This window comes from Parambassis ranga, chromosome 1 (genome assembly GCF_900634625.1).
Source record: "Parambassis ranga chromosome 1, fParRan2.1, whole genome shotgun sequence".
In the NCBI taxonomy this organism is placed as follows: Eukaryota; Metazoa; Chordata; class Actinopteri; family Ambassidae; genus Parambassis; species Parambassis ranga.
Window position 1 is genome coordinate 23,386,350 of NC_041022.1, and position 16,042 is coordinate 23,402,391.

The window sequence follows — 16,042 nt, forward strand, 5'->3', positions numbered from 1 at the left end:
TGAAAGCTCTTCTTGCTGTCAGCTTCATTTTGTACATTTTTTTGAAAGTTGAATTTATTTAAAATAAATCAATTGGTTTGTTTCTTAACATCTAAATGCTCTTCTGTTTGTCCAAACATTTAGATCAACAGGACTTCACGTGCCATAAAGGTGTCTCTATGGTAACCAGAGGAGGAGGGGTGGGGGGTGCAGGGGGTACAGTGGCTATTGACACTTGTGAATAATTCATTAGCAGCGACATCAAGTGAAGCTGCAAGCGCAAGGAGGTCGGAGTTCACAGCTAAACACACCACTGAGGATGTCGGTCAGGTGGGGTCTGGTGGGCGGGGCAGCTTGGTGTAGAGGTGCCTCCGTTACACACAGCTGGGAGACTGGAGATGACTATTTGATTTAAGGCAAACTAAATACACTGGTGTAATGTGCCAGAAGGTGCATGTATTTTAGCTTGAATATATCTGTGGATGCTCTCATTCATCCAGGTCATAGTCATTTCCAAGAGTTTAAATCGAGGCAGCTGGACTCAAGGATTGTTTTTTGAAGACGTTTGGCCACTCCCCCAAGTGGCGTCTTCAGTTCTGCTACTTTTTTGGCTACCCAACCTGGGCCCTGGTGAAAGCTGGCAAAAGGAAAGAGCAGCAGACAGCCCAACCAGAACAGGACCAGCCACGCCGGAAAAACATTGTCATCCCATATTTATCAGGAGTTTCTCAGAAACTCAGAAGGATCTTCAATGCACATCACATCCCAGTACACTTTAAACCCAGCTCTACACTGAGACAAAAACTGGTCCACCCCAAGGACAAAACTCCCAGGGACAGACAGAGCAATGTAATCTATGCAGTTCTGTGCAGTGAGGAATGCTCTGATCTCTATATTGGTGAAACCAAACAACCACTACACAGAAAGATGGCACAGCACAGGAGAGCCACCTCCTCAGGACAGGACTCAGCAGTTCCCCTCCACCTCAAAGACAGTGGTCATTCCTTTCAGGATAATAATGTCCAAATCCTAGACAGGGAGGACAGATGGTATGAAAGAGGAGTCAAAGGAGCCATCTATGTGAAATTGGAAAAACCCTCAATAAACAGAGGGGGAGGGCTGAGGCATCAGCTCTCACCTGTTCACAACCCTGTCCCTTCATCCCACAGTTTCTGGTCGTTAACGGGCCATTAACCAACTATAGGGATCTTAGTCATGTGAGCTCCTGCAAGATCCACCCACAGAGGTCCTGAACACATAGAACTCAGATTCCCAACCAGAAAAGTAGCAGAACTGAAGAAGCCACTTGGGGAGTGGCGAAACGTCTTCAAAAAACAATCTTGAGTCCAGTTGCCTCGATTTAAACTATTGGAAGAAAAAGAATAGAATAGAATAGAAATACTTTATTCATCCCAAGCTGGGAAATTTCACTGTTGCAGCAGCCAAATACAGTCACTTAAAAACAACAAATATACCTCTAACGGTAAAAATAACAGAAAACAGAAAAGAGTATAAACATTATTTACAGCAAGATAAAAAATAAACACAGGTGCAGAAACAAAAATGCAATTCGTAATGCAGGTATAAATATAAGTCTGAACGGATTGTGCAATTTGGTATGAAGATATGAAATGATGATATGATACACAAGAACAACAGTGTGCAATTTGACAGTAAGAAAAACCTAAACCTTGAGCAGAACCTTGTGCAGAACGTGTCCCTTACAGCAGTGATACATACATATGGCGGAGACTGGGTTAGTACTGATGTGGCAGTATCTGATGGTTGTACAAAACTGTCCATTAACACTACTGGGAGTGTGATGTCCAGATATTCAGGTTGGGTTGTACTTCACTTTGTCCTTCAAACTGGTGCCCAACCAGCATTTAAGAGCAGGGAGAACATGAAACCAGGTTTAATGGAGTACAGCAGGGAGTAAATACAGGGCAAGCTGCCACACACACACACACACACACACTTCTATCACTTCATTGGACATTACACTATCCTAACTTCAACACCCTCATCCTTGTATGGACTGATTTATATAGTGGGGACTTACATCCACAAAATGAAAGTGGATTCCCCACAGTGTGACTGTAAACAAATGTATGTCCCCACAGTGTGAGTAATACAAGTACACACGCATACTCCTGCATGTAAGGGTGATCGGGCAGTGCATCAGGTCAGTGAACTGTAGCTGTGATGAATAATTGATGAAGGAAGGCAGCAGGTGATAATAGCGGAGCATCTCCATGAAACTGAAGAAGACGGAACCTCTGTAAGGCTGCTGTCTCAATCACAGGCAGCTGATACTTTGGACAAATATACTGTGGCATCAAGTTGGATCTGTGCCAGCTCTGCCTTCATTGGTACAATATATAATACATTTTACACAACACTCCCCAGGTCTGAATCGAATTGAAGAGTATAAAGTGACTGAAGCGTCTTTCTGGCAAGAACTAAACGGATAAAACACACAAAAACAAAAGTGATGTGTAGAGTCCTCCAAGGCTCTGTGATCTTTATTATGGAGGCTGCAAAAATCATAATTGATTTAGACAAAGTATCTACATCTAACACCTCAGACAGCTGCACCCTATTTAGAATACTGCTATCCAAGTTAAAAATTCATTAACTATCGGCAGAATTACAATGACAACACTATGCCAGGGTTGTGTTTATGATACAAACCACAGCTTTAGTAACAACCTGCATGAGAGAACTCACCAAAATATCCCATAAAAAAACACCACAGGGTCTGTTCCCCTGACACCTTGACCTGTAATATTTTCATTCACTGAGGGTTTTGTGACTGGTTAAAGTTAGACATTAAAAACACATAAGTGGTTAAAAAATGCAATGTTAATATGGCATTTTATCCCTTACATGCTTTATTTTTTTTCTCTATTCATTTTGTTTGTTAGTATATAGCATCCAAATTATGATGTCATACATTTTAGGATAGCATTTAACATAAATATGGAATGTAAAAATTACACTACAAAAGAACGAATAAGAATGAAAAAAGTCGAGGATTAAAAACACCTTTTCTACCTTTTTATATTTACCGCTGTGACTTCTGAATTACTGAAAAAACTAAAGCTTGATATACAAGCAAAGAATTGTAATGCATCACGAGCCTCTGCAGCCACCGTGTGGTCAAACTGCAGCACTGCACTTGTGTTTTTAGTCACTCATTCATACCAACATACACATCTGTAGTGATGATAATAATTAGAATGTTATTTATGTGATGAACGGATGAACCTGAAGCCACACTGAAGAAACCCTTTATTTTATTTTTTCATCCAAACAAAGATGCCACTTTTGCCTTATTTTGAAAGAAAAAAACTAAAAAAATTTCAATAGTTTTGAGAGGATGGTAATATAGGACAATATGGATGTTGTTAAAGGTTGAAATATAAAAAAGAAAATAGAAATTATATTTCTAATATAAACAGTACACAGTACAGATTATTTTAATTATGAATGACAGTAGGATAGTAGTTTGAACTGAGGTAGCCATTACATAATTACACCATAATTACTGTACAATTTCATTTGTAATGCCCTGAATATAGATGAATGTCTCTGAGGCTGATGTGTCGTCTTCAAGTTTCTATGATCACAAATTTTGATTAGAAATTTTCATTATAAAAACACTTACATCTGCACTGCAAAAAACAAAGTAAAACAATATCATAAATACTTTTCCAAACTGAAAAAATATAGTTTATACACACAGTACAGGTTAGAGACATCACTGTGACACTGAAGAGTTAAAGAGAATCCACAGCAGGTTCTGTTTGTTCCTGTGAGGGAGCGGTCCTCCGCTTCAGGCCAGTTTAGTAATGTTGATGCTTCCTTTGATCCATAACGTGTCAATGTCACTGAGAGACGTCAGTCTGTGGTCAAAGTCAAACTGCTGTTGTCCGTCCACAAACACCCGGAACCTGCTTTGTTCACAGTAAATCTCAATCTGTGAGGAGACAGAGGATGTCTGGTTCATTAACATGTACCATGTTTGTTGTTTTGTTGTGTGAAGCCTCCATTCAAGTCAATGTCAGTTTATGAACAGATCTGGTACCTTGAATGGCTGATCTTTGATGAAGGGGAAGAAAGGGATGGCCCTGTCTGTGTCCCCCCATGACCCAGACACGCAGGCTCTCCGCAGGATTTGTTGGTCCTTAAATCGAACACACAGCTCCAGAGCTACGTCAGGTGGAGGCTCCCGGGACGTCCCACGTCCACACGTCAAAGCGATGTAGAACCTGACAAAGGGACAGACAATGAAATACGACCCTGATACTTTTCCTTTTGTGTCAGAACATCACATTTAAAGGGACTTTCTTTCTTTGGAACCTCTGTTTTAAAAATAAAAACAATTTCAGCCTGATGCTACACAGTAAGGAGGGTCAGGAGGTCATCCAGATTCCTCCTCTGGTGCTTTTGTTTTGACTTCAAGTAATTTGGTTTGGTGGACTAGACTTAGATCACTTTAGACAACACATAATAACTACTTGTATTTTTAAATAATAATAAAATACAAGCAGTGTATTGCTATTAACCCTCATGGACTGTTCGCAAACACTACCCTTATGTGTTGTTCGGGACAAAAACGTCCCCTAACTTTAACGGTTTTAAAAATATATTAGATAAATATTTTTTTTAAATTTTTTTGCATAGACCTTTTAATTAACTTCAGTTCTAATCAACAGTAGTGAAAAAATTTTCCCCCAGGATTTTAACCCTTTAATCACCAATTTTATAAGGGGTGGTGCTGAAAATTGGAAAAAAAAACACACAAAATGGCTCATTTTTAATAGAAAAGTGAATGTGGACTGGATTTTTTAACCTTTATTACAGGCTTGGTCATGTCAAACATCAGTAAAAAATTTGACTTTATTGCATTATTAGTTTTTGCACAGCACTGGATTTTCTTTTTTCTCCCATTTTGTCCATAGACTTACATTATAACACACTTTTTTGACTGCACAGCCATGGCACTAATAATCATGCATTCTTGATTGTTGGTGGTTTACCCTGTTGGTAGGAGGTAACATTTGTGATTTTTACAGTTAACAACTTAATGGCCATATTAACCCTTTACCTGCAGGCCTGTGCTCATGTGCTGTAGTTTCTGGCTTGTATATGGAGTTATAGGGAGTATTTTAGCACATAATTGTGTGTCTACACACTGTGTGTGTATGTTAGAGAGGAAGAGAGCCATTTGCACACTGATCTTGTTTTTAAGGGGATAAAATTTGCCCACAGTGTACTGTTGACCTATGAAAAACTTTAAAATCATATTAACAAAATTTATGTAAAATTAAGCTTATTGAACAAAAATGATTCAATTTGTCCACATATTGACAAAGTTATGGCCAAAATAAACAGAAAAATTTCTCTCAGAGGACAAAAATGTCCCGAACAGTGTATGAGGGTTAATAAAAAGAGGATGGATTGAAAAAGAAAGCGAGATAAACTCTTTTATACCTGTCAGGATGAGGGTCCACAACACCCACCACCACCACCTTCTTCCCCGGCCGCATCCCCCCTGTGATATGTCCTCTGAAAGGAACTGACTGCACGCACAGATTTATTTTTAGGGACATGCAGTAACACATTAAATGAATATAGTTTATTGTATTTCATTCAAATGTTTGCTTGATTTCTAGTGTGATCAAGTGTGTCCAATATCAATCTACAACAAAGACACACAGAGACAATTATGTCACATAAAGACACTGAGCATTCATGCTGTATGTCGTTTGATTTCATGTTTTCTGTTTGCATGAGTGATAAGCATGGTTCTATTGTTTCAGTGCTTTAGGGGGTCACTTGTCACATTTACCAGTTTCTTTTCAGCAACTTGGTCAGAAGAGCGAGGGCTCCCTTTATTTGGATCAGACACACTCTTCTGTGGAAACGTCCATTTCTGAAAGAAAAACATTATTAACTTTTTATCCTTATATTTAGACTGTCTGAGCTTTTTGACCCTTTTGAAATTTAAAAAGCTCAGTGTTACTCACTGAATGAATTCAAAACACATATTTTACAGCTTGACCAGCACGTGCTGCGTCACATACTGGGGAAAAAGGATGTTAAAAATACTGAGGTGCCCTTCAAAATAAAAGCTTTGAAATAGTTGTCAAGGTTCTCACAGTTCTTGTTAGGTTTTCAAGTATCAACTAAAAATGGAGAAAAGGATCTAATTAACATTTGTCATAGTACACAGCCTGCTCAATGAAAATTCAAAAATCACTGTAGAAACTTTCTGGACAATGACATTTTTTTTTGGTTAAAATATATCCAATATATATTTAACCACCAGAGTAAACAGGAAAGTTATTGTGATCTAACTTAAATATAAAGATTTAGATCAACTGTATATTACAGAACAATTTAAACCTCTTTCAAGTAGCTTTTATTTTGGTAGTTACTGGGAACTGCTGTTTATATTTACTGTTGTCAACTTGACAATAACTGGCACAAAAACTGGTTTGATACTTTTTTTAAAAAATAGAATAAAACAAAACACACACACAGACACACACCACAGAGAGACACAGACACAAGCAAGAAAAGTCTTACTTGTCTAAAATGCCACCTGACAAATAAAACAGAATGAGTTTGTCAGTGTTCCGGGCTGTTGTCCCTGACCTGCTGGTATTCAGTTGTAAACCTACCTTTCTGCCCTCCGCTGGAGCTCTGTGTGTTTCAGCCATGTTGATCTGAGGGAAAGAATCAGAGAAGTGACCTGCAGATCCAGTTTGTCTGCCTCCGACGTCTGCTGTCGATTGAATCAACACTGAGGCAAGGCTTCAACCTGCCTCATTACACACACACACACACACACACACACGCACACACACACACACACACACACACACACACACACACACACACGCACGCTCTTGTAATCAGCTGCCCCTGCATGCCTTTCTCTCTCAGGTCAATAACAAGTAGGCTCATTGTGAGGCTGTAGCTGGAGGCCAGCCCCCATAATGAGGACAGGCAACTTTCTCCCTGCAGGACAAAAACTTTTCAGCACGTTGTATTGTTCCAAATGTCTCTCAGACTTACATTATTGTGTTATTTATTGAAAATTTGACAATTCCATACCAACCAGGAAGTTGCTGTAACTTCTGTGTTTACTGTCCGATGTACGTTCGGAGCCACAGCCTGAATGCTTGTGTCAGACATTGTTCAGTTTTTGACAGAGCGCCACCTACTGGCTACACAAAATGTTGTGTTTTCATAGGTTTTCCTGCCTGCCCCCCTGGCCTGTTTTGAGTAGGATCATGAAAATTAGCACACATATGTATCCCTCCAAGACGCACAAAAAAGTCTCTTGGACCCCCCCTCTAAAACTAACAGGAAGTCCGCCATGTTGAATTATTTGGTCATTTTTGGTCATTTGTGACCCTCCTAAAAAACTTTTCACGCCTCACATACTTCATCCAATTGAGCTGAAATTCACTGTGTCCACTCAGGACACTATAGGGAATTACGACGGCGTATTAGGGCCAAAAAAATACTGACCCGGAAGAGGAGGGGGGGCAAATTCTGAGATTTAAAGTCGTAGATTTACGAGAAAAAAAGTCGCAAATTTACGGGAAGACCTCAGATATTCTCTGACATTAGGCTATAAAGTCGCAAATCTGGAGACACGCTGCTTGCTGTCACGGTCGCCGTGGAAAAGCTCATCAAGCTGTGACAATGCTGTGAAGAAGACAGCACCGTGGATAACCTTTCCTGCTTCAACCTCCCGACCATAGTCAGGGAGCGCAGAGGACGAGCTACGGTGCTCGTGGTTAACCCCCACCGTCACAAACAGCTGGAGGACCAGAGCACTTTCCTGTGCTTGCAGGCAGCTTTGTTCTCTTATTCTTTACGCTGTACATATACTTCTGTTAATAAATCGCCCCTCTCTCAAGCTAACAAGTCATCTTCTCTTCCCCTCCTACACAAACACGCTGTCCTGTATCCTGCACACTCACACAGGTGAGCACACAGGTACTCACTGCCTTCCTATTATAAGGCATATAGGCCTACAACTCTCACAACACCGTGATTAAAAACTAAAAACTTTAAACAGTTGCTTTTTATCCAGTTTACACATATGTAAACTGTACACATAAACCGTGTGCATGTATGGAAACGCGACATAATTCAATGACCAGGAAAAACGGATGCAAATTTCTGAGTTTTTTCTCGTAAATCTGCGACTTTAAATCTCAGAATATTGCCCCCCCCTCTTCCGGGTCAGTATTTTTTTTTCTTACATTGGCCCTAATACGTCGTACTTCCGTACAATTCTGAACAGATATGCTAATAGGATGATACGGTCATAGCGCCACCTACTGGTAGCAGGAAAGTTTGGTTGTAAACGTGTGTTTGCTGTACGTCTCTGGAAATGAGAGGAGAGCAGAGGAGAGTGCATCGGCCCGCGGATCGCAACGCTGCTTGCAGCTTTAATATATTATTACACATAATCAGCCATTCACTTTATACATTTATTTAGTGTTGTTTTCTGATGATCCCTGCATGAGCTACAATCTCCTTCTCCTGAGCTTTTTTTGGATTTGAAGGCTGCTTCAGAGTCAGTATCATCCTTCATTCAGGTCAATGTTAGTTAGTGAAGTACTTTGCCACATGCAGTTTCTCTGGCAAAGCTAAACAGAGATAAGACCAAAATACTCACCACCAAGCTTCTCCTTGAAATGATTCGATCTGTCGCTGGTTTTATTTTTAATCAGATCCACAGAACTCTGAATAAGCTCAATGACTAGCTGCAACTTTCCATTTTCATTTTCCATGCAGAGTAAAAGAATGGGAGGAAGCAGGAGAACATGTGGTCAAAGCAAAGGGCCGAGCTACAGGAAGAGGAAGCAGCGGGAGCAGCCTGCCAACAGAGGGCTCAGCACTGTTAATGGCTTTCTATCATTAAACATGTGTCTGTGTGCAGGAAGGGCTTCTTTACAAAGAGACACATGATCAACACGACTAAATAACAACACACACTAACACTCAAAAAATAACGGCTGTGCTGAATCACTGTTGGATGAAAAAAGTCATAAAAGAAAACAAAAAACAAATCACAGTGCCAACTAGTCACACACGAGCTGTGAGTCAGTATGATCAATGCCGTATGGTGTGTATGAGGGAGGTGTGTGCATGCAGGTTGCAGGGTGTGACAGTTGACAAAAGACCAACAGAACCTGAGAACAAACACATACCTGCAGAAGTGACACACAGCCCACATTCAACCATAGGTTGTGCAAAACCACTTTGAAGAGATCAAAAATGAATACAAAGACACAGAAGAACTCAACCGCCACGATAAAACGTGCTATTAAATGTTTCTGCAAACCAGATGTGTACATCAACATTTCTGAGACACATATAGATCCTGCTTCCAGAGTCACAGGAAGATCACAGTGACAGAGAGAGAAGCTAAACAGAGAGAGAGAGAGAGAGAGAGCATGATGAATGAGAAATGGACTCGGTGTGTGGAGGGTCTCTCTGTCTCTTATGGCTGCAGAGAGAGGAAGAGATCAAATGAGAAATCTATTGACTTCAGGCAGTTTTACTCAGCCTATTCAAAGATGCACACACACAAGGATGACTTATTTACAGTAAAAACACAAATAAATGAACAAACAGTATAAAATTTGTATATAAAGAAGAAAAACTAAAAAAAAGTATAAAAAAAAGTATAAACACCCCCCCCCTTTCAAATTCTGCAAACAAACAATCAAAAACAACCTGGCTTGTCCAAAATGCAGCTCTGCATAAAAATACAGTAACACAAAATCAGTAATATCTCTCTTTGGTTATGTGAGGAGGAGTTACATTCTCAGCTGCATTCAAACATGTAAAAACATTAAATCAGTGCTGGTACTGGTTTAACATTTCATCACACCTCAGAACATTTTTAGACCTAAATGGTCGATATTACAAAAAATATTTTACATTCAAATAACTTAACAGATTGACAATCAAAGATGGCCTATATGTTTTATGGCCTATATAAATATAAGCCTTTATGCAAATTGTTTTGGTTTGTGTGTTCTTCTTCTAAGATGTGGTCTCTCCAACCCAACCCAGACCACATTTATACAACAGTTTCTCAAAGTCTCACCACTACTAATTCCAAACCAGTTTTCCCAGCAGGAATGAGAAGATGCTCCAATAGCCAGACCCAGGACCAGGAAGAAGGTCATCAGAGAGCCGGCTGTCTCACAGTCCTTGTTGCGCACCAACCTGATGGAAAGAAGCAGTTACTCATACCACGAATACAAAATGAATGTTTATTAAAAACATAAAACACTGTATACAGTCAGTCCATTGTGCATATATATATATATATATATATATATCACTGTTTGGTTTGCGCACCTTCTTCTGCCCTGTACAAGGCTGTGAAGCTTGGGCTCCCTCTACTGGGCGTTGCCAGCATGCTGCTGTTATTTAAACTCTGGCAAAATACACAAATAAGTTTGTTTTTGCTACATATAATTCACATGTGATATATTGAGGAGTATTTGTAAATGCAATGTCAACCACTTGTGCACCGCAGTGATAAATGTTGAATCCAAAGTGGCAATCATTCATAATTTAGCTGAAGAAACGGTGTTAGTACAATGTTTCTCCCACTTGTTGCCATCTTTAATCCACTACCCTTCATGAATGCAGCCAGGAAGCTGTATGAAGGTGTAAAATTAACTCCTAATCCAGCTCATAAAACTGACTGACTGTAGCTAAGTGCATTAGCTCAGAAGCTAAACCTCAAAACCATTACAATGTAGACAGCTACCGTGTGTGGATGCTGTGGAGGTACTCACTGTGGAGCGTAGGCCATGCAGAGGCTTGCCAGGTATCCGTTAGAGAAGGAGAACAGAGCCATGATGGCCACAAAGGCGCAGTCGTGACTGAGGAGGGGGGGCAGTTTAGAACCCGGTATGTTACATATCATGAGCAGAGGGATGAAGACCAGGCGAGACAACACGGCAGCAGGAAACAGACGGCTGTCCTTCGACGGCTGTACAAACACCAGCAGACTCATTAAAGAAGCTGAAATGATTCAGTGACTTTTGGCTACACATTGTAGGTGACAAGCTAATAATGACAATTATCTGGACAGAAAGCATTGTAGTTCAGATCTGTGCTAACTAGTCCATGAGGCTGCAGACTCACCCACTGGACGACGGACGGAGCACTGCGGCCAGCCAGGTCCATGACGTTAAACACAATGAAGCAGCAAACACAGGTGAAGATTTTTTCTGTTAGAAATGCAGAGAGGGACAGAGGATTACACTGCAGCCCTGAACCCTGGGACAAAAATCTTTTAGAATAGTTCAATTAAAAAAAGATCTATTCAAATGAATCACTAAAAAATTCAAATTAAAAGAGCTCCGAGACATTTAAGCACCCCCAAAAACAATCCATTCATCACTGTCTAGTGAAGCTGTAAAAGTGATGTTATTTCAGTATGCTAGAAAAGCTGTCTCACCCCATTTAGAGTTCTTGTAGACCGTCTGGACTCGGACTGTGAGGACAGGAAACACTGACAGGGTGACAGCGAAGACGCAGGTCACACACAGAGCCATCAGCCAGATCTGAGACACACAGGAAGGTGGTAGTCAGAGAAGGCAACAAACTGTGAGCTGACAAACACATGTGAAGAGCTCTGACAGCTCACGAGAGCTCTAATAACGGCAGGAGAAACATTTGTATCATCAGTTCAACAATGAACTCCTTCCTGGACTTATGTGAACTCTACCTCTTTCATCATTTTAATAGATTTACCATAGAAAAAGAGCCTGAGGGGAACAGAGAAAAGCTAATGCTCACCTTTTTGAAGACGGCCCAGACAGACGAACGGTCCTGGCTCTCCTCCAGCTTGCTGATGTACATCCCGTTGGCCTCAAGGTCTTTCGGATTGTTGTTCTGGACTTTTTCGTCTTTAAAAGGAAAAAGATGGATTAGTGATATCGTTGATACTGTAATCACCCAAATACCTTGCTGAATGACACTGACCTGTTGGGCTGAGGAGCTCCTGTGATGTTTTAGACTGACTTCTGTTCAGATAAAAACGGGAAAATTCCTGCAGGCCAGATCAGACAATTTATTATTACAAAGGTCTACATGAAATAAGAAATAGTGTTACTCTGTGCTTCTGAATCAAGTCTGAAGACTTGTTTGTTTTTTGTAAATACGATGTGTTTAAATAGTCCTTAACTCTGTGTCTGAATAAACACAGTAAATATACCTGGATTTCATATATGCCTACATTTAACAGCAATCCATGAAAATTTAACTGTAGAGAGTGCTATAAAGTAGCCTACTCCTCACCAGGTGTGGCAGCAGTAAGTAGCAGAGCAGAGTTCCCAGAGTGGCTACACACGGAGTGATGAAGTACCCCAATGCAGCCGAGTTTTGATCCGGCTTACCTGTAGACAAACACACAGCTGATCAGTGTCTGCATATGAAACATTTTAGTTCATTCAAGATTCTAAATAACATTTCATCACTGGTGTTGTTGTTCTCAGCACTTAAGATGGCGCAGAGCATGGCGATGGCGGCGAAGATACCGGCCAGACCCTGACCGCTCATGAAGAGAGTGCTATACCGTGCAGGAAACAGGCCGACCAGACCAAACAGACTGCCCTGCAGCACTGCACCAGACACTGCACACGAACAATAAATACATTAGGATTCAGAATGTCAAGAAAGAACCAAAAGTAGCATTAATACAGTTTACGTTAACCCAACGTGAACTTCCCTTTCACCCAAATCCCATCCATACTGCACAGTTCATCTGATGTGTGGATGTAAGAAATGCAATAGCACGCATATGATAATCTGCATGGACCTACTGTTGATGAACCAGATGGTTGCCATGGTGACAGAGAAGAAGGTATCTGGCTGCATGTCCACTGTGACCAGGGCAGCAGTGAGGGAAAAGAGAAAGAAGAATGCGATCAGGCTGAAGGTGACGCGGACATGCACCCTGACCCTGCACAGAGAAACACTTTCATTATCATCATCACCATCATTACACCGAGTCAAACTTAAGACCAGTGTAATGCCTTATGTTAGAAGAAGGATAAATAAGGCCAAAACTCACCACTGATACAGGAAGGAGTTGAGTAGGGTGAACAGCAGCAGGGGCAGCTGGGACAGCAGAGCCATCCAGCTGTCATAATTGTAGTCCTTGGACATATCAGCTGATGTGCCATTAGTCACGTTTGATACTTTGAGGCGTTCATTGAAATACTAAGAGGGAGAAGAATCCTTTAATAATTTCTACTATGACAAAGAATAAAACAACAAATGCCTGAATAATCCCTGAAAACTAGCAAAATGCAAACTTCAGTTCCTTAGTTCAAGCAGTGTATGGTTGACCACAGCCAATGAAGCATGTATCATGATGGAAGATATGATGAGAGAATATAAACCTGTGAGGCAGTTATGAAGAAGTTCCAGGGCAGCAGAGTTCCCACACCCAGCACAAAGATGATGACAGCGACAGCATGACCGCTGTGGGGAAAAAAGACCACAACAAACTGAAGCCAGCCAAAACACAACGATCATTTTTGTACCGAAAAAGAAAAAAGTCCAACTGACCGGTCAGCCGGTGAACTCTGTTTCTTATCATTCACCATCCTGATGCTTCTGGCAGGTTTCTGAGTCAAGTCAAGAGAAGGAATTAGTGACTACATCACTAATCAGGATGCATGCATAGTGATTAAAACATTTCAAAATCAATCATATCCCACTTCAGAAACTGACTGGAACAATTGTCTATCAGTCACCATCAGAGCATGAAAGATGACCAGCCGTAGACTTAAGTAAAACCATTAAGGTCTTCTCTACCTCGTTTATGTCTGTTAACAGTAATTGTCTCTGATGTCACCTGAACTGAGACTCTTCTGGTTGACTCACTTCCTACAGTCCGCTCAGCAGTATGAGCAAAGTAAGGCTTATTAACTTTAAAGAAAGTCTCATACGTTTCAAAATGTGCCTGCTCTGGGTGAATAAACACAATGTGTGTGCAGTTTTACGGGTTTATCCGCTTCAGCTACAGTTTACTTTACTTTACAGTTTACGTTGGCGCCTTTTATATTCAGAATGTAATGAAGAAAGTACAGGAACACGTGTATTAAGAACACGTGTATAAACCATCCAGGCGCCCATTAAAAGAACACGAAATGTAGGTACAATGACAAACACACAGAACTCACCTGTGAGCTGGAGTCGCGGGATTCTGCGGGATTCTGCGGGCTCTGACAGGCGGACCGGTGCTGAATGAATGAGTTTGAGCGCGTGAAGCGCTGCGTGGCGCGCTGCTCTGAGCGGGAAGCAGGAAGCAGGAAGCTTTATGTCCCGCCTTATCAACAACTACAACTAAACTAAAGCAAAACCAAACGTCCAAAAACCCAGGGGTCGGAATTTAGCCTAAAAAATCTTAGTAATGACTCTTAGCATAAAAGTGATTTCAGATTCTCAGAGCATCTCTGAGGAAAGAGCAGACTGAAGTTTGGAAGTCTTTAGTGGGGAGGCGTGACTGGAGTTCCAGTTTCAAAATGTGTTGTAAGTTGAGTCTAACATCAATGTAACGTCACCAAGAGTTCTACCGTCTCTACAGTCCCTGGGTTTACACTCCTCTCTCTATCACGCAGAGTGGAGTTCGCCCCAATATGCGCACACACACACACACACACACACACACACACACACACACACACACGGCATGTGCGCACGACTCTTCTTCTTCTTCTTCTTCTTCTTCCTCCGTACGTTTTTGGTGCAGTGTAGCTTCAGCATATATTGACCGATTTCAGCCATTCAACTATCAAAATGTTCATCACAGAGAATATTCCGGGTCAACTTCAAGTTTTTTTCAAAGAAAATTATAACTTTCGGTGTGATTTTTAACATGGGAGTCTATGAGAGAGCCCTTCAACGAGGGCCAGCTGCCAAATGTATCTCCTCCTATAAATTTCAAGCTACAGACTCCATCTTTATAAAAAATTCAAGTCCTTTCAAGTCATCTGTTTCAAGTCTAAGTCAATTCTCAAGTCATGAAAGCCAAGTCAAAGTCAAGTCGAGTCTTTTATCAGTCTCAAGTCCTCCAATTTGCGACTCGAGTCTGACTCTAGTCAAGTCCCCCACCTCTGCAAAATGGAAACAAGAACTGAACAGGGTAGCAACGCTCAGTCTAAAAATCCATCCCAGTTATTACGGTAAAATCTAAGAGAGACAGGACAGAGCGCAGATCACTGTCCTTCCTCCTGGTTTAAGTGATGGTATGTCTTCAGTCTGAGGTCAGAGATTGCTTTTACTTTTATCTTTACTAGGATTCAGTCATAATTATACGGGGGAATAATTAGAAAACGTCATATTTATGGGATTTAGATTTTATTTAGATACATCAGATTCAAGATTCACTTCCCTTCATATGACTTTGTACAACTAAACTAAGATTAAAAAACCAATAGACTTATTTTAGACATAAGAATAAATAAAAATACGAATAAGCAATAAGAAAAAATTAAATGTAAAATGTGCAGTTCTATGTACAGAGGGTGAAGTGTTATCAGTGTTTAAGGTGCATTATTGTCAGAGGGAGGACATTTAGAATGTGCAAATATGTTTGCAGACAGATTGTACGTGCAAAAACAAATATGTGCAATTTTTCATTGTGGCAATAATGTTACATGATAAATGTTCAGTCAGTGTTCAGCAGCCTGATGGACTGTGGATAGAAACTGACTTGTTGTCCTTGCTTTTACACTCCTGAAGCATCTGGCTGACGGCAGGAGTGTGAACAGTGAGTGCTGTGGGGTCTTTGATGATGTTGTGGGCCCTCTTTGTGACCCGGGCATTGTAGATGATACGCTGGAGAGCCCTCCTGTCCTGAACAGTACAGTTCCTACTGACTGTGGTGGAGTTTGTCAGGACGCTCTCCACTGTGCATCTGTAGAAGTTGCTGAGGATTTTGGAGGGTATTCCTCCAACGCCTTCTTGATGATCTGCTGCATGTTGTGAG

General features: G+C 40.9%; 2 protein-coding genes across 3 annotated transcripts; both read right to left on the minus strand.

Moving 5' to 3' along the window:
• Nucleotides 1-3,728: 3,728 nt before the first annotated feature.
• On the minus strand, nt 3,729-9,070 carry LOC114440063 (galectin-related protein-like). 2 transcript variants are annotated; one of them, XM_028412345.1, is made up of 6 exons: nt 8,690-9,070; nt 6,672-6,716; nt 5,837-5,920; nt 5,479-5,567; nt 4,070-4,253; nt 3,729-3,961 (listed from the first exon to the last, which is right to left on the minus strand). In XM_028412345.1, the coding sequence occupies exons 2-6, from the start codon at nt 6,708-6,710 to the stop codon at nt 3,818-3,820; spliced, it is 540 nt and encodes a 179-aa protein (XP_028268146.1). In that variant the 5' UTR covers nt 6,711-6,716; nt 8,690-9,070; the 3' UTR covers nt 3,729-3,817. The 2 variants fall into 2 exon arrangements, with proteins under 2 accessions (XP_028268146.1, XP_028268138.1); XM_028412337.1 differs by having other exon boundaries at nt 6,672-6,811; nt 8,690-9,068.
• Nucleotides 9,071-10,039: 969 nt separating this feature from the next.
• Nucleotides 10,040-14,523, minus strand: LOC114439400 (equilibrative nucleoside transporter 2-like). The gene is given in 14 exon segments (XM_028411330.1): nt 10,040-10,172; nt 10,175-10,251; nt 10,833-11,029; nt 11,185-11,270; nt 11,501-11,606; nt 11,842-11,951; nt 12,028-12,094; nt 12,343-12,440; nt 12,543-12,677; nt 12,867-13,006; nt 13,118-13,266; nt 13,449-13,530; nt 13,618-13,676; nt 14,235-14,523. Coding segments are annotated over 13 exon segments (1,323 nt in total). The 5' UTR covers nt 13,656-13,676; nt 14,235-14,523; the 3' UTR covers nt 10,040-10,134.
• Between the last annotated feature and the right edge of the window lie 1,519 nt (nt 14,524-16,042).